At 33.3% G+C, this 25,657-nt stretch overlaps 2 protein-coding genes across 3 annotated transcripts; both read right to left on the bottom strand.

The window, feature by feature from the left end:
• Positions 1-3,454: 3,454 nt before the first annotated feature.
• Positions 3,455-10,631, bottom strand: LOC107451955 (enolase-phosphatase E1). Its single transcript, XM_071176974.1, has 4 exons — positions 10,520-10,631; positions 10,221-10,260; positions 6,745-9,548; positions 3,455-4,382 (listed from the first exon to the last, which is right to left on the bottom strand). Exons 1-4 carry the CDS (start codon positions 10,544-10,546, stop codon positions 3,540-3,542), a joined length of 3,714 nt encoding a protein of 1,237 aa, XP_071033075.1. The 5' UTR covers positions 10,547-10,631; the 3' UTR covers positions 3,455-3,539.
• A 4,258-nt stretch (positions 10,632-14,889) lies between these two features.
• On the bottom strand, positions 14,890-20,483 carry LOC107451953 (uncharacterized). 2 transcript variants are annotated; one of them, XM_016068197.3, is made up of 4 exons: positions 19,941-20,483; positions 19,553-19,595; positions 17,009-18,321; positions 14,890-15,554 (listed from the first exon to the last, which is right to left on the bottom strand). In XM_016068197.3, exons 1-4 carry the CDS (start codon positions 19,941-19,943, stop codon positions 14,982-14,984), a joined length of 1,932 nt encoding a protein of 643 aa, XP_015923683.2. In that variant the 5' UTR covers positions 19,944-20,483; the 3' UTR covers positions 14,890-14,981. The 2 variants fall into 2 exon arrangements, with proteins under 2 accessions (XP_015923683.2, XP_015923684.2); XM_016068198.3 differs by having other exon boundaries at positions 19,869-19,981.
• Positions 20,484-25,657: the final 5,174 nt, after the last annotated feature.

Below are 25,657 nucleotides of genomic sequence, written 5' to 3' on the forward strand. Positions count from 1 at the left end.
GTGGTGTCTTCGGCCGGTGGGGTTCGAACTCACGAATTCTCGGACATGGGTCCAGCTCCCAACCGACCAGGCTATCCCGGTCCGGATTATTTATATGAAAAGTATTTATGCTTGCGAACAATTATTTATAGAAAAAATTTTGTTTGAAATATTACAGTATTGTAAGCAATATGTAAGTCGAAGTCAAAGTGGAATTATTCATAATAATGTAGAAATACGTCAATGTTTTATTTTTTTCTAAAAAAAAAGAAGAAAAAAGCACCTGGAAAAAAATTTAACGTGTTTTTTTAAATATTTTTGCCATTAAACAAATCCCTGTAAGTTTTTAGCATTATTTATCAAAAATAAAATTTCATGCAGTTAAGTTTTTAGTCAAGTTGTTAATTAACACTCCTTTAACATTTAAGTTTATGTTAATTTTACAACAAGGGCGAATTAATACCAGTTAGGTGGAAAATGCTAATATTTGCGGTGACTGGCATAAGTCTGTTTCAATAAACTGATTATAAATACTTTTAATAGTATTTTTTTAATCTTTCAAATAAACACTATCAAACTAATTTAGTTTTTAGTTGATGTAATTGTAAAAAAACTATGTAAATAAATATGCATGTAAAGGAAACGAGTGGTTTGGTAATGTTAAAGAAATATGTAGCAATGAATAAGCTAATCTATTTGAAGAGGAAAATTTCATTTGTTATTTTGAAAAAAGTCATTACCACTGATTAGTAAGATATTATTTAAAAAAAAAATAATAAATATGGCTTTATTGCAATCTAAACCTTTTTTTTCTCTCGAACTTAGAGTTACAGAATTTGGACAATGGGAAAATTAATATTCGACCTTTATGTAAACAATATTTTTAGCAACACATTTTTTTTTGGAATATTTTGCAAGAAAAAAATCTTGGAACAATTCTAAAGATCATAATTGAAGAGTTTAGAAATGGTGTGTGAAATTCGGCTCCATCAAATGCCATTTCAAATTTGAATCTACCAAATTGAAGGGGGGGGGGAATTAATTAATTTTTTCTAGTTTTAATGCCAGCAATTTTGAAAGTATTCTATAAGATTGCAATATTATTTCAGAAAGCTTCTTTAATTTTTTTCTAATCCCCACCTGTGTTAACATTTCGTCAATTCAGGCATTTACAGGGCAATTTTGTTGGCCTCTCTTTCAGGGGCACCATATCAGGTGAGCCAACGTTGCTCCCATAGTAACGACAAACAGTTCAGAGAATGAAAGAACATCCATGCTTTGCCCGGGATTCGAACCCAAAAACCTTTCTGATGCAAGGGCAGTTCCCTAACCCCTACACAGGCCGGTCGGAGCTTTATTAATTATAGTGGTATTGAAAAGGAAAGAAGTTTTTAATTTTCTAAGCAAATTTCAGTCGATGCAAATTTTACATGAGTGAAAAGAACACCGTTTCCAAAAGCTTTAAGTATGATCTTTCAAATTGTTCCAACAGTTTTGCCTTGTAAAATCTTCAAAAACATTTGCTGCTGAAAAAAAGATTGTTTGCATTGAGTTAGTATAAAAGTGTTGTTAGACCCCTGCAGCAGTTGTTAAGTTTTAAGTAAGATCTTTCAAATTATGCAACAGTTTTGCCTTGTAAAAATTTCAAAAACCATTGCTGCTAAAAGAAAGATTGCTTGTATTGAGTTAGTAAAAAAGTGTTGTCTAACCCCTGTAGCTGTCGTTTAACGAATTAAAAAAGATGGACCAACTTTTCACTGGAGAAAGCAAGTTTTAAACAATTGAATTGTTGTTTATAATTTTTTAATAGTTCTTTCCTGTAGTGGATTGATCGTAAAGACACGGTTCCCATTAGAACACCGAAGTCAAGCATCACTGGCAGTGGCTGATAACTTTTATCAGTCTGCACAGGGACCGAGGAAGCGCGGTATCGGTCCTCGTTAAACTGCTCAGCTTTGCACGCAAGTTATCGAGCTACCAAAGCAGAGGAGTCATCCCCTCTGGAAAATATAGAAATTGAGATGGCATGTCTTCGGATAATTCTCATGGATGTTTCCAAGACCACGCCAATAGGCCATTGTGAAGCTGTAGTGCGACGTAAATAAAATACGTACCTACCTATTTTTAATAGCTTTAATGTTTTTGTAGTTCATTTACGTCGCACTAGAGCTGCACAATGGGCTATTGGCGACGGTCTGGGAAACATCCCTGAGGATGATCCGAAGACATGCCATCACAATTTTGATCCTCGGCATAGGGGATGCTCCCCTCCGCTTCGGTAGTCCGACGACCTGCAAGCGAAGTCGAGCACTAAATTCCGCATTGGACTGATCGTAAAGACACGGTTCCCAGTAGAACACCTAAGTTAAGCATCACTGGCTGCGGTCAGTAAACGGGTGGGTGACCAGTTTGATCAGCCTACTTAGAGACCAAGGGTGTGCGGTATCGGTCCTCGTTAAACTGTTCTACCGTAAATTGCTTGACTTCGAGAGCAGGTCGTCGGGCTACCAAAACAGGAGACCCATCACCTCACCAGAGGATCAAATTTGCGATTGCATACCTTCGGATCATCCTCAGGGATGTTTCCCAGTTCGTCGCAAATAGACTTTTATGCAGCTCTTGTGCGACGTAATTAAAGTACGTAAATAAAGTACCCACCAACCTTAGATTTTATATTCCTCATTTTTACGATTTTTATTAGAGAGTTGGCATAATTCGCAGTTAAGAAACCGAAAACTAGGAATATTAGTGGTACATTATATTTCATATTAAAGATACGTATAATGAATGTTTCGAGCCAGTCATTGATTTTTTTTATCTGCTGAATTCATAATTCAGGTCGAAGGGGAAATATGAATAAGTGAATAACTATGAATTTCCAATTTCTTCTACTCAAATATCTTGACTATAAGACCATCCAGTTTAATAATTTGCTATTCATTATAACTATTCAGTTCAGATTGATTCTTACGCGTCCTTTTAAAAATGGTAATTACTCATCAGTTCCATTCTAAAATAAATATTTTTCTTCCCAATTCTGAACTCTTATTACGTGTTTTATTTTTCGATTATTTTCCGAAATAAAAACTTATTTCAAGAATAAATAAAAATATAGAAAAATATTTATATAAAGAAACTGATACATGAAATCAATATTCAAATAAAGAAAAATATTGATTTCTTGCAGCTACAACTAGAGATTAAAAAAAAAATCAAAATCTGAAAAATAACTAGGCTGAAAAGTGAGCTAATTTCAGACACTCTATGTGGCTGGACATTAAAAAGTTTCACTTTTGTTAAGGCAAAGGCAAAATTTTACGAGTCAAAATTTAAAGCTCAGATTAATATCTCTTAAAACTTCAATATTCAAAGATATTTCCTTATTTTTAATAGAGAAATTTGATGAAAATGTTCGTGTCAAAAATGATGGGAAATTCGGTAACAATGTAAACTCGATGACAGAATCGTAAGCAGATAAAGAAAGCAGGGTTTATTAATTACATAAGTTGCAAAGAATAAAATTTATATAAACTTGGTAAAAACAAACGGCTTAAAACTATTTACAGTTTCTTTCTTTTATATAGCTTAACATAGTTGGCAGCTAACAGTTCTCTGGTCATGGGCAGAATTCCTTTACTTACAACATTTTCAGCAGTTTCAAGCACTTTGAATACAATTGCAGGTGCTATTTGCTCTTTACCAGTTTTGGATGGCGCGCTTTTATACAATATATCTTGCTTCACGTCTGGTTTTGATGACGTGGTTTCTTTATCTACGTTTTCCTGAATTTTGACCTCTGGTAAAATTCCAGACCTTTCAATTTTAGGTCTAGACATTTTCTCGTAAACAGATTTCCTTTCTTGAAGTTTCGTTTTATGAAGTGAAGAATCATCATCAGAAGACTCACCGCCTTTAGAAACCTCTGATGCAACGAAAGATCTTACAAGCTCTCTGAATCTGTCTTTCACAGAATCAATCAAATCGGTAGTGGTCTCTTGCTGAGCTAGATCTTCAAAAGTCGGCAAGGGTGAATTTTTATCGAATTCTATCTCTACAGCTTTGTTATAGTCTATTTCTGTACCAGATTCTAGTCCTCGTCTTTTGGTGGCATAATTGATTATCTTGTACAGGAATGGTAGAAATTTCATTTCTTCAAAGATTGGGTGGGAGTGCTCTAATCGAAAATTATACGGATAGATGACATTTTCCTCCAAGTACTCATTTAACCCATCTTCGACTGGTGCTTGATAACCTTGCAGAAGGTAGTTTATATCATAATAATCTTGAGAAAGAGAGCATGTCGAGTTGAACCAATAGTCACATGATAGTATTTGCTGGTTAAATGTACTGCCAACTGGACAAAGATAGCTTTCTGTTCGTTGTGGCCAACACGCATGGAATACCTAAAATTAAAAATATAAATTTGTTTTGTAGTAAAAACTTAAATAAAGTGTAACAAAATTAATAGTCCCAAGTGTAAGAAGTCATCCTTAACAATTTAGTACTGTATTTATTCAAAACCAAAAGTTTGAAACAGTGTTTATTTGGATATGAAAGTATTGGAACAGAAAGGTAGAAGGAAATTCTGTCTTGATTAGTGATAATTGGGAAAAGTAGACACACCTTAAAAGAATTTTTATTTTTTAATAATTCGAATTCCTATATTTATTCTAGTTTGTGCACTTTCACAACTCAATATGGGGTCTCCAAGCAAAGGGCTGACCGCGAGAGGGTGACTTTCGTTATTTAATAGGGTTTAAACGTAGCCTTTCCCAGAAATGGTCACTCTGCTCGCATTAAATACCAAATGCTCAAATGCTGAGAAAACCTCTATGTACTTTCGCACAGAGCTGCAAAAGTAGCGGTAAGACTTTGCCTGGAGCTATTTCTAGACAGGACGTTGTTTGCGTAAAATAAGTATGCGGGAGTTTTAGAAAAGCCATAATTCTTACAGAATCTATTTTATTCTTCCAGTGTTTGCAGAGAAAGAAATTTTTATTTTCAAACTCTATACTGAGTTAATATGGGCTTTTAGGGAAAATATTTTTAACGCTAGATATTTGCTTGGATATTTAAAACAAATATAACTATTATTTAATGAACTAATTTTAAAAATAAAACTATATTTGGTATTTTATTATAAACTAATGCAACATTAACAAGTTAAGATTTAAATTTTTCCTGTTGATCCTGATGATCTATGTTTCTTGTACATAAACTTATGCTCTGTGGGAAAGCATGAAAGTTTCTTGTAAGCAAAGGAGTTGAAATAAAACATCTCACATTAGTTTTGTTAGATTCCTATAAAAATTATTAAACTTACTATATAAATATATGCTTATGGAACTCACGTATAAGACTACATAAGTTCTGATTTTAACGAGAGTATAATTTTAAATTTAGTACTGTATTTATTCAAAACCAAAAGTTTGAAGCAATGTTTATTTGGATGTGAAAGTATTGGTACAGAAAGGTAGAAGGAAATTCTGTCTTGATTAGTGATAATTTGGAAAAAGTAGGCACACCTTAAAAAAAAAACTATTTTATTTTTTAATAATTTGAATTCCTATACTTATCCTAGTTTGTATTTGCTGAATATCATTTACAATAGGCGGAATAAAGTTATTTATAAGAGAAACTATCCTTTCAGATTTGTTTTGCTCGACACTTTTTAAGCAAAATATTTGCAAAACTGACAATTATACAAGTGAAAAAGTGTTAACAGTTAGTCTAAGAACGCTTTTATTATTTAAAAAAATTAATTAATCTGTAAATTTGAAGCTAATTCCCAAAATGAGTAAAATATTAAATATTTTCGTGTAATTTTCTATTGCATTTCTTGTTAAATTTTTTAAGATCTAACAAATTTATTAACATTTAAACTCTGGATAAGTTAAAGTATGAAAGTCAAACCTCCGCTTGAACTTCACCTTAATATAAATTTATATCTAAAGTAGGAACATTTGCAATAACTAATACTAGATTAAAGCAATTTGAAACTTAAAATAAAATATTGGACAATCATTCGAAATATTTGTTGAAAAATAAAATAGCATTATAAATATTAAACTCTTGTCTAGCCTTTGAATATGAAATTCCCTAAATTTAGCACAGCTCTGTTAAAAATACTTGCTCTCTACATTTAGTATTCTGTTAACTATTTAACTTTACTAGTTGCAATGCTTTCAACATAATTTATTAAAAGTAACATTTAATATATTTACTAGTATTGCAAATACAAAGGCTTAGAGTTTGATGCGTAATAGTAATTAATAAATATTTTATCTAAATTTTTTTCTCACCATTATTCAACCGGAAGTATGTTAGAAATAACATCGAAAGTGCTTAACATTTTAACAGGATTTAGAATTATCAGAACGAATTTCGGAAATTTGAAGGTAAACATACAAAAGTAGCGAAACTAAACCCGTAATGCTCATCTTAAATAATTTAACACCAAGAGAATAAAACCAGTTTATGAAATGTAAAAAGTTTCATACATATTAATGTTCATTCATGGAACAGCATTATGTTAAGAGACTAATTACCCAGACTAATATTTATTTTAAACAAATTTCAAATAAATACAAAACCATCTGTTGTATGAACTTTAAGCTTTAATTCCCCATTTAACACATTATAGGAAATTAATATTTGTTTTAGCAAATTTTATTAATTTGTTACAACTTATCTATAAATAAAATGTTTGTACAGAGTGAATAGGCAAACATTTTTTGAAATCATGCCAAAATTAAATGTACATACCTGGCATCGAGTTTCAAGATCAGCGTAGAGTCCAGGATTTTCCTTGCCTTCACATGTAAATGAGGTTGGTGCAATAGTTGTATAATTCGGATAATCATCTCCTGGTAAACCAATCACATGATCCAAGTATGAATATGCAGGTGTGGTTTGCATCAGTCCAATTCTTTCAGAAATATTTTCTTGATTTTGAGCATCTTCAAACATCAATTGAGAGTACGAATCCCTTAGAAAAACAGGATCAGTGGCAACTGTCTTCTCGTTTTTAGAAGAAATTGCAGCAATCACTTGTTCTATGGAAGCTTCTGGAACTTTTAGAGTATGCTTAGCATTGTTTTCAAAATGTTCCAAATCAAGAAAACTTTCAGTGTCACTAGAGATAATATCTTCGAGCTTGGAACTCTTGGCAGATTCTTCGTTGTTATATTTCTCAGCAGCTTCACGAAGAATTTTGACCAATTCAGTCATTTCTTCTATTGACGATTCATCCTTTTTTGTAAACCACGAAGTAGCTTCCTTGTCAGATTCATAGTTTTCTTCTACTATAATGTCGTCAGAATCATCTTCTGTGATTGAGTGAGTATCCATAGTTTTTTCATCAGAATCATCTTCTGTAGTAGATAGCACATCTGTAGTTTCTTCGTTTGAATCCTCGTCTTCTGTGGTTGATAGAATATCCATAGTTTCTTCGTTTGAATCATCGTCTTCTGTGGTTGATAGAATACCCATACTTTCTTCGCTTGAATCACCGCCTTCTGTGGTTGATAGAATACCTATACTTTCTTCGCTTGAATCANCAGAAATATTTTCTTGATTTTGAGCATCTTCAAACATCAATTGAGAGTACGAATCCCTTAGAAAAACAGGATCAGTGGCAACTGTCTTCTCGTTTTTAGAAGAAATTGCAGCAATCACTTGTTCTATGGAAGCTTCTGGAACTTTTAGAGTATGCTTAGCATTGTTTTCAAAATGTTCCAAATCAAGAAAACTTTCAGTGTCACTAGAGCTAATATCTTCGAGCTTGGAACTCTTGGCAGATTCTTTGTTGTCATATTTCTCAGCAGCTTCACGAAGAATTTTGACCAATTCAGTCATTTCTTCTATTGACGATGCATCCTTTTTTGTAAACCGGGAAGTAGCTTCCTTGTCAGATTCATAGTTTTCTTCTACTATAATGTCGTCAGAATCATCTTCTGTGATTGAGTGAGTATCCATAGTTTTTTCATCAGAATCATCTTCTGTAGTAGATAGCACATCTGTAGTTTCTTCGTTTGAATCCTCGTCTTCTGTGGTTGATAGAATATCCATAGTTTCTTCGTTTGAATCATCGTCCTCTGTGGTTGATAGAATATCCATAGTTTCTTCGCTCGAATCATCGTCTTCTATGGTTGACAGAATACCCTTAGTTTCATCGTTGGAATCATCGCCTTCTGTGGTTGATAGAATACCCATAGTTTCATCGTTGGAATCATCGCCTTCTGTGGTTGATAGAATACCCATAGTTTCTTCGCTTGAATCATCTTCTGTGGTAGATAGAATACCCATAGTTTCTTCGTTTGAATCATCATATTCTTTGGTAGATATAACACCCATAGTTTCTTCGTTTGAATCATCATCTTCTGTGGTAGACAGAACACCCATAGTTTCTCCATCAGAATTATAGTCTTTTGTAGTTGAAAATGGAGCCTGAGTGTATTCTTCAGGCGTATCATCTATGCTTGTCAATGGTACCAGTGTAACTTCTTCGGCAGAGTATGCTGATGGGAAAGTTACAGTCTTTATTTCAGCCTCTTCATCTTCAGTTGTTGGTTGAAACATTAAAGTAGCTTCTCCTTTGAAAAATTTGTCAGATGTTTGTGTAAATATTTGCTTTTCACTCAAAGCAGATTCCTCTTCAGGATCAAACGTTTCTTCTGTTGCGTATAGCTTGGGATTTTCAAAATTTCCATTAAGAAAAGATTCAAAAGTTGTTTCATCAATAAAAGATTCTGCATTTTGTTCTGTAATTGGTACAAATGTTAAAGTTACATCAGAGGTTTCATCAACAGTACGGGTAGATTCATCAGTTTCTTGATCTTCCTCATTCGATAGTATAAATTCCAAGGACTTATCCTCAGATGAATCAGTATCATCTGGAACTACTTGGGAAGCCCGATATTCGGTCTCCATTTCAGAATCTGTAGCCTCTTCATTTGACAGAATAAATGCAACGGAAGTTTCATCAATTTCAGGATCATTATCTCTTACATCTGGAACTATAGTTGATGTGCTATAGTCAGGTTCCATTTCTGAATCTGATACCCCCTCATCTGATAAAATAAACGATAACGTGGCCTTTTCACTTGTGGAATCACTCCCAACTGGACTTACTGTTGAAGCACCGTATGCATTATCTGTTTCAGAGTTTAAAACAGTTCCATCTGTGTCGACATTTTCATGTTCATAAACATACTTTGTCAAATCTTCCCCTTTATTAAGCTCAACTATAGTAGAAATTGTAGGCGTAACCCTCAAGTAAGGAGTTTCCGTAGTTTTGAGATACTTTAAGAATCTGGTTCGGAAAGATTGAGCAGCAGTTTCGAATCTATCGAACAACTCTTCTAAACTTGCAGATTCTAATTTCGCTGGATCGGTTGTAGTTATTTCTGGTAAACCAAGTTCTCGACCCTCTGTCTCGTCTGCTCTATTAATTAAAGCAATGAACATATGAAGCAAATCAGAAATTTCCATTACATGTTTAGCAAAAGCGGTTTTCACACCTAACCGAGTTTCAGCAATTTCATCTGGAGTTTCAAACACTTCAGCACCTAATGATTAAAAATAGTCCTTAACATCTAAAGATTACTTACCCCCCACTCTGATTAATACATTTATATACACAAATATGATGTATAATGAAATGCATATCTCTTAAAATACATTTATTTGTTGATAAATTAATTTTGAACCTTTTTAATTTGAAAGTTATTTTAAAATACTTTTAAATAAAATACTGTAAAAAATAAAGAAAATATTCGTAATTTTAACTAAGCAATTGAGATATAAAATTACACATGTTTTATAACTTATTTCATAATTTTAATTTTCAAATTTGATTTTATAAATATACAAAGATATCTGAAAAAAATAAAAGCTTGAAATTGATAGTCTTAGCATTTAGTAAAGATTTTATTTATTTTTATTTTTGAAAAGAAAAACTATCAAACAGCTTTTAACGCATTGAAGCATTAAATCATTTTGGAGTAATATTAATATTACACTCACTGAAACTTTTCCAAATACTAATTTTATCGATTATTATAAATTTACTGGTATCAATATGAAGTATATGGTTTATATTATGTCTATCGAGTGCGCGGTAAAAGTTTCAATCACTGGCAAAAATGTTTCAAACCATCAAGAAATTCTCAAAACGTAGTATTTAAAATTTCTATTACTACTTTCAGTAAAAATTAGCTTAAATAAGTGTTTTAACTTACTTGAAATACCGACAGTAACAAGAAATCCCAGAACAGAAACCTAGAAATGAAAAACAAATTAGAGTCAAATAACTGTTCCTATACTATAAAACTTTCACTTAAAATTCTGAGTTCATGTTAACGTTAAAAGTAAATTTAAAGAAGTTAAGAGGTTTGATTAATAATACTCTCTAAGGCTCCTTTTTTTAAAAAAGAATATTAAAAAATTATATTTATTTTAAAAACTGAATTTTTCTAAACTAAGTAACTTGTATTACAGTATTTTTGGAAGGTGGGAAAAAAATAGAATTTCTACAAACCCTTACTATTGCTTGTGAAAGCAGCATGTTTACACTTAGCAGAAAAAGCAGCAAATACGATCTAGCTGTTCTTTTTATCTATATTACATGCTAAGCAATTCGAAAACTGAGTGACGTAAATAAATGTTCACCAATCGAAGCTTGCAACAAAAAACCCCCATAATTTGTAAGAGCATGTATGCTTGCATCTCGGTCATTAATTGAATGTAGTGGGTTCGATTCCCACTGTAACACTGAATGTATATTTGTGCTTTTGTGTTACTCTTCTACTTGTATTCAACACAGAAGCCTAACCATGTTTATAAATAAATAAATAAATAGGAATTGTATTCTTCATGAAGACATCAATGTGTCCAAGACACAAGGTTTTAAATTGAAAGACTCAAACTCAATGAAGTACTTTAGCGCTTGCAAGTGAAAAGCATTGACTTGCTCTTAATTGAAGCACAAACTAATATCTTCGCAAAGTGGGGCATGAAATTCGTGAGATTGTTACCATTTTATGATCTACAGTGGGATCATGTATTGGGCAGGCACGTGCCATTACAGTTTTCAAATCATCAAAAAGAATTATCCTCGTATTGTCACCAATACAACCATTAGTATAATTCTAGTCCAGCATGACGTTAATAATCAAATCAAGTTGTTGTAGTTGTAGTTTATTTACGTAGCACTAGAGCTGCACAATGGGCTATTGGCGAGGGTCTGGGAAACATCTCTGAGGAAGATTCGAAGACATGCCATCACAATTTTGATCCTCTGCAGAGGAGATGGCTTCCCTGCTTTCGTAGCCCGATGACCTGCAAGCGAAGTCGAGCACTTTACGGTAGAACAGTTTAACGAGGAGCAAATCAAATCAAGAACCAACACTTTAATGTCTGTAGCGCGGAACCAATACGTTCGATTACCTCTGTAACCATAGGTGCTATTTTATTTTTCTCTTCGTGATGCCTGCCGATAATTAGTGCTATATTTATTCAATTCTACGAGTACTTATGAGCCATATAAACACACAACCAGGCAACTTTATATGTGAATAATAAAGAGAGCATTAATCTGTAGACTTGTATTCTGATGTCCAATACAAATAGTTTAAATAGAATAACTGAGTTGTTGTTGTTGTTGTAGTTCATTTACGTCGCGCTATAGCAGCACAATGGGCTATTGGCGACGGTCTGGGAAACATCTCTGAGAATGATCCGAAGACATGTCATCAAACTTTTGATCCTCTGCAGAGGAGATGAAAATCTATATGAATCTTCTGGAATGATCCGCGACGGCTTAGTAGATAGAGCGTTCATCTTTCAATGAGGTGAACCTGAATAGAATCCCAGGGATGGCTGGTCGATGCGAATCCGCATCCGGCTTGCAGCAACCATAGTGCCGACGTGAAATATCCTTAGTGGTAGACGGATGATGGGTTAGAGTCCCTTTGCCGTCAGGCTAACAGTAGGGGGTTCTCGTAGTCTTCCTCTCCATGTAACGCAACTGCGGGTGAGTTCCCTCAAAAAGTCCTCCACGAAGGTAAAATTTCTCCCAATACTTGATCTTGGAGTTCCCTTGTTTTCTGGATTGGGTTCAAATTACAAGGCTATGGAGTTGAACATTAGTAGTCGTAAACTCAAAAATCAGAACGCCTGTAATGAAATCAAATTTTCTGGATTATAACCTGAGTTGAAAATCCTTTTTGTACGCCATTGTCTTATAGAAAACACCATTACGGAAAATAAACCGTAAGAAAAGTAAAAAATTGATTAAAACACTTAAAGTTACTGCTAAAATTAATCAGCTACTTCTAGTTTCAAAACACTTAGCGAACAGAGAATACCCGTCGATTTCCCAGACCTCTGTTAGTTGCTCTATTTTGCTTTGAGTGCTCCTCACTTGTACATTTAGTGGGGAGCACTCAAAGCAAAATACTTTAAAATTGACTTTCAGCCCTATCTTTTGTGAATGAAGCTGGTTATACTTACACAGATGACAAAGAAAGAGTAAGATAATTTCTCTCTAACCACAACTATTATTTCTATCGATACCCTGGTATTACAAGCCTGCATTCTTATTATCATTACACTTGGGATCACCATGGTCAAAGAGTATAGCTCTTTCCCCCATAACTCTTAAGCCTAGAGTCCCGCGGTATACTGATCGTTAAGACACGGTTCCCAGCAGATCATCGAAGTCAAGCATCACTGACTGCGGTCAGTGTGCGGGTGGGTGACCATTTGGATTAGTCTGCGTAGGAACCGAGGCTGTGTGGTATTGGTCCTCGAAAAACTGTTCTACCGTGAAACTCTCGACTTCGCGTGCTGGATAAATTCTACCGAAGCGGAGGTGCCATCCCCTCTGCAGAGGATCAAAATTGCGATGGCATGTCTTCGGATCATCCTCAGGGATGTTTCCCCGACCATCGCCAATAACCCATTGTGCAGCTCTAGTGCGACGTAGATGAAATACAACAACAACAACCTAAGCCCGAAAGTATCAGGTTCGAATCCCATCGAAATCCTGGTTTTATCCTACTGCCGCCGCCCTTCCTTAATTTGTAGCACCTCTTGTTCTATTTGACAAGGATTAGGTTATTAGTATAAAGCTCGCTAGCCGGTGTGTGAATAGTTAAATGCCGCCACCCCTTTTTCCCTAGGGTATAGAAAGTAACTATTCTGAAATATTACCAAAGTCTATCAGACAATATCTCGGTCCAATAATATAAGTCTAATATTATCAAAATATGCTAAAAACAAAGTTTGCTGCATACAGAATGTGTGCCTCAATCCACACTGCGCAACTGATACTTATGCAGATCTGATATTTTATTTAGGTACACGTATTACCTTACTTAGTTGAATATGTCTAGGGGACTTTACTTGATACACAAAAGGCTTTATTTCAACAGTTTCTTCTTAAAAAAAATTAAAATTTTAAATTCTTTTAATACTTTTCTTGTATTAAAGGTAGATTCAATTAATGTCATTTAGATGCTGTTGTACTTTGACAGCGTTCTTAAGGAGTATGTACACTTTATGCTTTTTATTTAAGAACCTAATTATAATAAATATTAGCTTCTTAATTTGCTTTTGAACGAGTCCAGTATAAATACTGAAACATGACCACATACTACATTTCAATCATTTGAGATACAATACTTCCTTCTTTTTATATAATATACACCATCAAACGCTGTGCGAAGGGTGGAGGTGGCGGGGTTTAATGCCGCCATAACCTTGGATGTGATATCCTTCTACTGCAAAAGGTTTATTGAGCACACAAGCCTAAAAACGTATGCAGTTTCAATACGTCAAAACGTATAAACGTCAAAAGACCGGTTTCGTATGCTGTATTGTTTTGTAAAGTGTTGGTATGTTTAGTGTTAAACATACAGTCAAAACAGATATATCTGAAAAAGTTTACCCTAATGAAAATAGAGACGTTCAACTTTAAATACAACCTAGTATACTTTTTCTCCTGAAAAATTTTGTTCAAATATTTTTATCAACGTAAAGTGATAAATTTTCAAATATTTATACTTTTCATTAATTTAAAGTCGGTTAATGTAAAATAATTCTCTTGATGAAAAATGTCTTTGAAACTCATTCTTAATAGAGCTCAACTGCCAGTTTAAGAATGCAGAGATAAATATTAAAGAGTTTATCTCTATTCCGCAGTCTTCAATTGTGATAATAAGCAATTGTAGTGAAGATTAGGTGCTAATAATATCCAATTTGAGTCTGAATTGTAGCAATAACTAAGGAATATTTTCAATTATGATTGCAATCATAAAATAGGATTGCTTATATTCACGGTCATAATTGTAATCGTAAAATAAGATTACTTGCAAGAATTTCAATTGTTTGAGTCTGTTCAGTTATGTTTTGTGTGACTTCGGTTGTAAAAAAATTTCGTGGTGTGATGCTTTTAAAAAGTATGAAAAATCATGTTTAAGGAAGTTCTGTAAACTTCGAATTTTGGAAATAATTTTCGAATAAACAACTTTAATCTAATAAACAAGTGTAAACACTAGATATGTAACTTTTCGAATTTATTAACTGTGACGAGCTCAAAACAAGAGTTGGAGTTTTAAAATTTTTGAGAGTTTCTTAATGTTGAAATTAAGCTTTAAAGTCTTATAAACCAAAGTAATCTACTTATATTAATTGAAATTATTGTTAGGTTTTTGTACATTACAGAAATTTTCAGTCTCGCTGAATTTCGTAGTTGCAACTACCACTTTCTGCTCGAAACATTTCATTTAATTTATGTGATGATGAAAAAAAAAGTCATTCTTTTACCTAATGCCGAGATAAAACTCTAAACTTATTTGCTGCGGCATGAAATCCATGTATGAAGTTTAGAAATAATAGGAATTTAAATAAGTGAATACAGATAGTTTAATCAATAACATCACTTTACATTTTAAAACATAAAATTCTTCGGCAAAATTTAAAAAAAAAAGTCTTTCAGTTTAATTGCGATGCTTTCTCGATAACTTTTTAAGCACTCTTATAATATTGGCCTCTATTCTTCTCCGTTTTTCGAGAACATCATCCTGTTCACCAGCTTCAAAGTCCTCAGAGTCAGTCGAACTTTCCTGTTCTCTCACATCCTTCGACTTCCTGACCTTGTGATGGCGGTGCTGAGCCAGGAATGTCTTAAGATCCGAGGGCTCCGGATAAACAAAGACTTTAGCTTTAACCGGCAAATAGTCCCACAACTCAGTGATATTGGTTTTGTTGACCATATCCGAAAAGTGCAGGTCAGCTTCGAAAAGCTCTACGATATCCGCTCTATTCGTAACTATGGCTGTTGTCCCAGAATCGTTCTGAAGAGGTTTCATCATTGGATCTGGTATTGGAGTGACATTTTGAGCATGAGCATCATCGAACTCTTGGAAGGCAGTGTTCACGTCAAAATATGCGTGAGAGAGGGAGCAGTTTGTGTTGTTGAAATTATCACAAGACAGAACTTGTTGGTTAAACAAAGATCCTACAGGACACAAGAAACTTTCTCTTCGCCCAGGCCAACACACATGAAACACCTAATAAAAAAATAAAATTATGCTCTGTGTTAATAGAATAGCCATATCAAGGTTTCCCCTTCTCAGTTATCATAGTTTCAGCAAATCTTGCTGAAAGCAAAGCATGTAGCTAAGCATTTTCCTTGCGGCAGTAAGTTTCAGTCAGAAGTTTGAATATATTGACTTGAGAGAAAAATCAAGATTTTCCTAAACCCGGGGTAAAAAGAGGGTTAGTATTAAACGAGGAAGTCTATAATTTTTCTATGTGAAGAACTCCCCCAGCCATTCGTCTGGAGTAGTGTCGGTGACTATTGTTGCGGTGTTTAACTATTTCAACTATGGCTGGTTGGTCATAAATTAAAACAGGTTTTGGCTCCGGTAAGAGAGAAAGGGAATCAAGGGAGAAAGAGGTCCTCTCTTTGAAATGCGCTACTTCTTGCTTCCAATGCAGCTGACTGCCTTAGACTTCCAGGAGAGGGGAGTTCTTTTTGTAGACAAACTATAGTAACCTTGTCACGTACATTCCACTCACAAACAGTATAGTTTACTATACTCCTTGTAATTAAAATAGGCTTCTTATTGGAAACGATGTGACAGGCAGTAATGCTATTTTTTATTCACAGACTGTTAAGGAACATAATATATTGTTTATTATTGTAATGTACTGGAGTGGGAAAAAAGCAAGATTTAGGGATACCATTGTTACGGAGAGAGAAAAAGTTATGAAAATAGAGTAACTGAAATGCCTATTCTATTTACAAAGACAATAAGGTTATATTTGTATTCATTAAAACATGCATATTTGGTTTCGTTCATTTAATAACAGAATCTAGCTTTGTTTTTGAAATTTTTTTTGTGAGTTTGAAGACTCCGAAAGATCAAGTATACAGTAATGTACAAATATGAAAGATAAATACGTTCATGTGTTTTAACGTTTGAATTTGCGAATGGTCATTCTTAAAATTTTTTGAAAAAACCCTCAGTGCAAAATTTCGTATTCTCTCGAATTAGAACAGTTAGGACTTAACCATCGGCTTCATACACAATATGATGCATGCACAAATTTTGTTTAATGTATCAGCTTTCTTGGTTGTATGCAGTCGTCAAATCGCCAAATTTTTTATAACAATATACTTTTAATCTGAAATTGAATTTTAAGAAAATGATAATTAAGCAAAATTATTTCTGTTTACAATTAAATCTTAAAGGAAATAGTATACGAGTTTCATACTATTTTTCAATCAAATTTGATCCAAAATTAACATTTAATTTAGAGAAATTAATGCTAGACGTGGGAATTGCGAGAACAAGTTTAAGAAAACAAAATTCTTGATAGTACTTATATTTCAATGGAGTAATTTCTACTTGTTTATGTTATGAAACAATTGCTGCGAAGCAATCATTGGGGTTGGTGAGTGGCAGCTAACAAAGTCCTTATCCCTCTATTTAAATGGAAAAAACAATTAAGATCTTACCTGGCAATCAGTCTCTTGATCTGCATAGAAACCTGGTATTGGCTTGTTTTCGCATGTAAAGGATGTATCTGGTATATCTCTATAATATCGCAGGAACATTTTTTGTGGTGTAGGAGCTTGGTAAAATATAGGATCTTCAAGAGAAATGCCACGTGGATTAATTCTTTTTTTCTCCACAGATTTTGAACTAGATGTTTCGTCATCGATTTCATCATTTGAGGAGAAATAAATATCTGATAATGGGTTAAGGTCTTCATTAAACGTGCTTATAACGTGATACTTTAGTTCGGGTTTTAGAGTTAATGATTTATCTAATATTTGAACCTCCTCGAAAGTCAACACTCTTCGAGATTTGCGCGATGGAGGCATTGAATCAGATTTAGTTTCTGTTGTTGCTTCAGATTCGCTTGAATCTGTTGCAGCGTCTGTTGTTGAAGTCTGATATTTTGCTTCTTTTTCAAAATGAGCTTTTGACTCATCTGGGTCAAAGCTAGGTTTATTTGAGATATGAGAAATGGAGGTTGACATTAGGTGCATTATGAATTCATCATCAAGTGCTGTAAAACTAACAGCACCATCAGCTTGTTCTGAAAGGGAAACCTCATGAAGATTAGATGAAACTGTTGAAGGTTCTGGCATTTCTGAGAAAGCCTTAATGTACTCAGTGGCAATTTCATCCACTACTGAAGCTGATGTGGCAGTTTCCTTTTCAGATGCGAATTCCGACTCTGATGCCGTTACGAAATCAACTGTGGGAAGACTCTGCAATTCCGGAATAGATGGTGAGCTCTCTTTGCATGCCGCACTACGACTATTTACTTCTACGTCACAGTCGGTATCAGTAGAGTCCTGTTTGGGAAGATCAGGTTTACCTTTTGAAATATTTGACGAAAATTCCACTGATTCTTTGTTTTTAGATCTATAAGAATTCAAATGTTCCATAAGTTTTGGATCCAAGGAATCTTTTGATTCCGTAAAATGACTTGTTAATAACCGTTCTCCAAAAAGTCTATTTAAAGCATAGTCTAATTTTTCTAACGATGTTAATACATGAGTTATTTGCCCATTAAAATACTCCCGCATTTCAGGAGAAAGCGGCATTTCTTGAGGTATACCAGATCCACCATCTTTGGGAATTACGTAACCGGGAGGAGCTTTAAGTATATCCGCTGTTATTAATAGATCTCTGTGATAAGTTCCTTCCGTACTCAAAGCCTTGTGTAGCAAGCTTTTGAAAGCTTCGATTGATTCAGGACGAACAGGCGGCAACTCAGAGTTTCGTAGATTATCTTTACCAAACATGTCGACTGCATCTATAAGGCAGAAGTTAACATTAGCAATTTGTAAATATGATCTCTCAGAAGTAATGTTAATGGTAATGTGGCAAAGTTCAACTGTTGAAGGCTTAACACAATCTAGCTACAAAGAGCAGATTCAGCTGAAATTGATGATTTGATGCCTCTCCATTAACTCTGCTATTTCACAGTACAAAGTTGAAACATTTAATACAGAATTAAATTATGGTAGCAAGGATAATGAATCTTAAAATGCAAATTGAAACCACATGAAAAGTTACATCACGTAAAAAGTTTTTTCAGTGGCACTAACTAGATGCAGCTCAAATGCGTCAAACAAGAAACAATAAAATTATGTAAAAGCTGACATAAGTTTAGATAATTTTCATATTGAAACCCAAATGTAATAAACCTGCAAGAGAGAAAAAAATAAAAATTTAAAGGCGCTTCGTGGTCCTAGAGCTCCAATCTACTAGTCTATAAATTAAAGGATCGCTTCACTGTTTAGAATTTGATATTCACATACTTAAATAAAAGTTCATATTTTAGCTTTTTCTGAAAAGGTATAAATTTAACTTTTCCTTCTAGGTAAATAAAAATATTCATGAAATTAGACTTGTAAATTTGATTCAAGAAATTGGAAAAATTTTAAATTTAAAGACATGGGAAAGTTCTTTTAGTCAAAAGACCTAGAGAATAATTTATTCATTTTAGTGATAAAATGATAATTTTTCGAACAAAGATTACAAAGATACTGACATTATACACGTTAGATTTTTATTTCGTTTAAAAAACATGGTTTGACAATTTAAACGAAGTTTTTATTTAACTACAGATTCTGCAAAATTTTAGTTTAATAAAATTAAGTTATAAATGTATAAAAATTCTGCGCAATCACGATAAAGAAATCACTTTCCCATTTAGAAAGATTTAACAGTTATCAGTTAGAAGATCCTACTGTTCCCTGAATTTTTGTATCAAAATACTTCTCAAAAACCATTTTTAATAGCTTAAAAAACACAGCATTTACGACAAAAATTATTAGAATCAGCTCTCTATAAGACAAAATGTCTTACGACTTAGAATCATGAAGTTGTGGTCAGTTCTTAATTTAATGATGTCATCGTTTTTAAAGGTAAACACAGAAGTCAAAACAAGACACAGTGCTACTATATATTTAGAGTATATTTTAAGACTATTTTTTTCCACAGATCTTGGTTATCAAATAAACTTCAAAATTTCTTCTTACCTACAGCAAAGAAAGCCACCAATAACCAAATCACAGTACCCATCTATAATGAGAATATAAAATTATTATTGCACTCGAAGCATCACAAATATATCAGAATGTGGGTTAATAAGTTTAAAATTAAGTCAAAATTTATTTAAAAATACTTAAATTTCTTATAAATTGCTTAATAAGAAGCTTAACTCTAAAGAAGAAGAAAAAAAAGAATGAAAATATTTAATTTCACGAAATAGATGTTTAAACGACAAGAAAGCTTAATTCAATTAAGGGAACTATAAGAATCTTCAGTTTCAGGAAATAAATAAAAGGTAGTTACTGATGATAAAGTTGAAATTCAAATGAAGACCAAATAAGAATTACGCTACAAAACTAGAACTTTTATCCTTACCATGATCCAACAAACCTTGGTAAGCAAAGACCGCAACAGAGTTGAATCGTTTTATTTTCGATGTTGAAGTTGTAGTAGCATCTTATTCTTCACACTTTTATCCTTTCGAAAGCGTTGAGTTTGAAGCGTATCCTTTTGAAAGCTTGGTTTTGAAAGCGTTGGATATAAAGAGGATGTAAGGTTGTAGGTTAGAGGAGGATGCATGGACAGAAGGTGTGCTTGTCATCACATGAGTGGAATTTCGCCGATTCATTCATTTATTTTCAATTTACTATTATTATTATTTTTGCACGCTAATTGCTATATTAAATATGGTCCTTCTCGATTAAAGAATATCGTGCTTCCACCAAGGCTGTTGGAGTGGAGGTTGCGGGTTAAAATCCTGCCATAGTTAGAGCTGTTTTTCCCTTATTTGTGACATTTGTCTGTCTCTCCACACGACAGGAGTTTCTGTATCGTTCCTTCTACTGAGCACACAAGATATGTATTTACATGTATATATACACACAAGTATGAGAATGATTATATAATGAGAATGGGTCTGGGTGGTCGAGAGATTAACGTCTTGAGCTGCAAGAACGAAGTTCTTCGATTCCTGCCTCGAAATCAACGAAGAATAAATGAAGCGAGCAAGCAGTTAATTTTCTCAAAAATTTAAATTTAACTTTTAAGGAGTGGGGATGTCTTATTTCATTAAGCGCTCATGTAATTATTTTGCAAGTGGAATGGTTTTCCAATAACTTCGAAGAACGAACGCCTCATGTGGTCTGATCTTAAGACAAGGTTCAGAGTAGATCCCCGAAGTGAAACATCATTGTCACCGGTCAGTGAGCTTTTGGGTGATCACTTTGATCAGCCTGCGAAGGGACCAATCGCGTGTGGTATCGAAGGCCATTCACAATGCATGCAAAAAAAAACGCAAAAAAGTCGGGAGCGAATTCGGAAATAAAAGCGAGGACTTGATTAGTCAAATTGAACTTGATTAGTTAAATTACCTGCTAAAAATTAGCCAATCACGTTCTCATTTGCATCTCCGGATTCACATATACGATATTTTTCGCCTGCAGCATAAATGGCCCTTATGAATGTCCTACCGTAGAGTGCTCGACTTCACGTGCTACCAAAGCGGGGAAGCCATCTTTACTGTAGAAAATCAAAATTGAGATGGCATGTTGTTGTTGTTGTAGTTAATTTACGTCGCACTAGAGCTGCACAATGGGCTACTGGCGACTGTCTGGGAAGCATCCCTGAGGATGATCCGAAGACATGTCATCCTAGACCGTCAGAGACCAATAGCGCATTGTGCAGCTCTAGTGCGGTGAAAATAAAGTACTAGAACTAACCTGTCTCATTCCAAGCCATTAATCTGATGGTCACTCGAGCCTACGAGGTGATGTCTACTAAGGGAAAAGATCCTGGTTACGAGAACAGCTTGAAGCCTCAACAATTCTTATTTCAATGAAGAACTTTTAAGCTATTTAATTGTAAGGCCACGAGTTTGGAACCTAGGTCACTCTGGTGGATCACAAAGTGCGTCAAATATTGTACATATCTCACATAACTTATCAGAGAAATACCTTAAAAGTAATTGCTAGGTGATATGTGTGTGCGAACACATAGAATAAAGGAATAGGCATGCAAACTTGCTATACAGGGTATAATGTCAAACTCCTGTTTAAAATAAAGAAAAAATGTATTTTCAAATTAATATATATTTTTATTGCACATTTTTATAATCTATTTTATATACATTTTAGCTTTTTTCTATGCATTTGACTTAGATATTTATGGAAACGTTACTTCGAGTACTGCATACTATAACACTAACGTTACAATAATGTTTAGCATTAGTAATCTCTACAAATTTCTGTAAAATCTACAGCTGAAAATAATTTTTAATGAATGATTATTTTTTGAAATGTGTAATACATCTGATATAGAATAATAATAAGCGTAGTCTTTTTTATTAGTAATAGTAGTAGTTAATTTACGTCGCACTAGAGCTGCACTATAGGCTATTGGCGACGGTCTGGGAAACATCCCTGAGGATGATCCGAAGACAGGCCATCACAATTTTTATCCTCTGCAGAGGAGATGGCACCCCTGCTTCGTAGTCTTTTTTTAAGATATCAGCTTGTTTCCTTTTTATCTCTCAAAGAAAATGTTCGATTTTGACAACGAAAAAAGCAAGGATATTAAAAATTCCATTTCTTTAGAGACGGAATTTCTAATATATTTGCTTTTTTTTTACTTCCATTTGGCGGCATAATTTTTTTTATTAAACATTTTTAGAACACATTTCAAGCACATTTTAACTTCTTTTATGTATTTAACTCAGATGTTTATGGAAACTTTGTTTTAATATATAATACTTCACTTACTGCATACTTATATACCAACGTTATTATAACGTTTAACATTAGTAATCAGATCACTCTTCAAACTTCTACAGCTGTAAATCATTTTTCATAAATGTCTTACTTGATTATTTTTTAAGATGTACAACAGTACATCTTATGTGAAATAATAAGAAACCGTAGTATTTAAGATAGGAGCATTGCAAGCCTGTTTCCTTTTATCTCTCTGAAGTATGTTCGATTTTGGCAACGAAAAAAAGCAAGGTTATTAGAAAATTCGTCTCCTCGGAGACTGCGAGAAACAATAGGGAAAACATAATCTATTTCTCATGTTTTTTTTATGACCTCAGTGACAGCAATAGTCATTTATTCAGAAGTAAAACCGAGTTAAATGACAATAACAGAAATCACTGAAAAACAGATTTGATAAATTGACTTATGTTATGGCAATCGTTTAGATTACCTTTTCTGGACATTTTTTGATATTGAATAAAAATAATACCCTCTAATCGTACTGATGTTACAATTAGATTATATTAAAATAAAAGCAATCTCGCATTAACTAATAGTTTTTTTCCTTACTAACACATTTCATGCACTGAATATGTTCAAGATTTTACAATGTGTTTTTTTTGACGAGCCAATATGCATAAAAAACAAGATTAAACGCATTCAGAATCATTGTGGTATAAAACTTAAAAGTGATTTTAACCCTTTGTGGCAGCCATCTGCTTTTGATCGACAATATCATTGAAATACGACCACAATTGGCTAATTATCGCCTTTCATGTTACTCTAACAATCAAACAGGTTTCGATTGTTCAATTTATCTCACCTTCCTTGATAAGAATTCGTCAATTTTAAATGAAGTGTTGGCTCAAATATTAATTGGTGACCAAAACCATTATCTGTCAATTAATTCGAGTATGCTTTATAATAGTATGATTTATATTATATGATTTTTAATAATGCGGGATGTTCTGAAAATAATGGACCACCAAGCTTAAATATTTTTTTTAAATTTACGATGAAATAATTGAATTTCGCATTTAAAAAAAATAATCAAAAAATAAGATTGATAAAAAAACTAGAGCGGAAAATTTGTTAATGGCATACTTGGTATAATATTTTCGAATGAAATCGGAGTAATCGAACAGACCAGATAATCGGAGTTTCGAAGTAAATCGAATGAAATCGGAATCAAGTATAAAAAAACATGTAGTATAAAAAACACGGTTTAAAAAACTCCGCTAATAGTTAGGGAAGATTTTTCTTATCCAGAGTTGATAAAACAGCCTTTATTTTTTTATTTTATACGAGTTAAAACTGATAGTTTGAGGAAAACGTTGTTGAATATGTTTAATATATAAAGTGTGATACAGAATAGAAGCGATACTTTATACTTGTGGAAAACTAGTATATATACTTGTAGAATACTATAAAGTGTGATACTTATGGAGTAAGTATAATGTACTCCATCATGTAGAATACTAGCATTTTTAGGTACAATGGAGAAAGGGATAGACGTGCTGGTGTTGTCGAAGCATTATTGTAAAAATTTAGGAACAAATTCAATGAATTCCTGTAAAAATGCAGCAAAAAAAGAACTTTTTTGCTCGGGCTTTTATATTTTATTTAATAACCGTCGTTGAACACCCGACCCAATTTTTTTTGTGTTTACGACAACTAATGTTCAATTCCGTTGCCTTGTAATTTTAAGCCCAATCCAGAAGACAAGGGAACTTCTGGATCAGGTATTGGGAGAAATTTGCTTTCGTGGTGGACTTTTTGATGGAGCTAACCTGCGTTTGCTTTATATGGAGAGAAAAATCCCGCAAACCTTCCAGGCGACAAAGGGACTCTAACCCATGATCCGTCTACCACTAAGGATATTTTACGTCTGCACTGTGGTTGGTACAAGCCGGATGCGGAATTCGCATCGGCCAGTCATCGCTGTGATTCGAACTCGGTTTACCCCATTGGAAGGCGAACGCTCCATCCCCTAAGCTATAACGGCTCCGCGCTTTTATGTTCTTTATAAAAGCTTCTCTGTTCTTTATCTACATCCATTTCCGAGCGATCTTTATTCTCCGGAATAACTACTCGGGACCTAGCCTCGCACAAGTTTGGAACAGTCGACATGGAAAAAACAAAGACACTAGAGTTCTCATAAATTTTTTCTCTTGGGTCAACAAACTGATATATTACAAATATCCCAAACGATATATTAAAAATATTTAGATAGTTATTGGAAGAATAATATATCGCGGTAAAAATTGCCAACATTATGAGAGGATTACTTACTCTTCCTATAGCAACAGCTAACCCTGCTGTAATTCTTTTGAAAAAACATTTTCAGCATTTGAAACTTAATGGTTTACACTCATTTTATCTGACACTCATGGTTTCTTCAATACTTAAAATTTTAAATTAGAAAAATTAAGAGAATTTGGAAAGAAACCCCAGAAGGGTTTCTGTTTGTTGTTGTTACTTATGCTACTTGCCATGACCAGAAAACCAGCTGGAAATCTAGCTGGAATAATGACTTCTGTCTATGACTTCAAGTAGGGTTGAAGTAGTTCACATTTCATGGTCTTAAATAACTTTATTAGAAGAATTTAATAAAATTTATTACATGTGAATTGAGAAAAAAAATTAAATCATAGGAAAAACAATGAGTAAAATTTGGCTTAAAAAATAAAAAACTTGCATTTTTGGAAAACATTCAAGGTCTTGGAAATGTTCGAGAAATACTTTTTTGAAGAAAAACGTAATGAATTTCTTATAGCCTGTACTGGGCTGTTACGTTGTGAAAATTTCGCAGTCTTGTAAAGCACTGTAAAGTAAAAACGATGGTAGCAAAGAGTTTGACTAAAAATGTCACTTTGGGGAAACATTTTACTATATAGAATGTTATGTTGAAGTACAAGAAATTTTGGTATCTTGGTATCTTTTATCTCGGAAGTAGGAAAAAAAAAACCTTTTACTTACAAACAAAAATTATTGAAAACCACATTGAATATATATTTTCGCTTTAAAATTTGCAGCAATAATAAAAACTATCTCAGTTTAACAAATAAAAAAAGGCATTTATTACATATGTTCCTTTTTCAATTAAAATAAAAACTATCTTAGTTTAACGGATAAAAAAAAAGCGCAATCTAATATATTTGTTTCTCTTATAACTTTATCATACGAACAACCATCTGAAACTAACCTTAAAATTTTAATTTTTTTTCCTAAACTCACATAACAGAGAAAGTTTAATTTGATAATTAAATTCTATAAATTTATTCTGATTGTATCATTATAAATTCTGAATTATAATTGCTTAGAATCGCATTAAATAAACAGAGAAAG

This window comes from Parasteatoda tepidariorum, chromosome 2 (genome assembly GCF_043381705.1).
Source record: "Parasteatoda tepidariorum isolate YZ-2023 chromosome 2, CAS_Ptep_4.0, whole genome shotgun sequence".
NCBI lineage: Eukaryota > Metazoa > Arthropoda > Arachnida > Araneae > Theridiidae > Parasteatoda > Parasteatoda tepidariorum.

What these genes read in the sequence shown, in the direction of transcription:
- LOC107451953 (XM_016068197.3), bottom strand. An exon ending in GGTGGCTTTCTTTGCTGTAG is followed by an intron (nt 18,322 to 19,552) that starts GTAAGAAGAAAT and finishes TCTGCCTTATAG; the next exon opens with ATGCAGTCGACATGTTTGGT. An exon ending in ATCAAGAGACTGATTGCCAG is followed by an intron (nt 15,555 to 17,008) that starts GTAAGATCTTAA and finishes TTTTTTTATTAG; the next exon opens with GTGTTTCATGTGTGTTGGCC.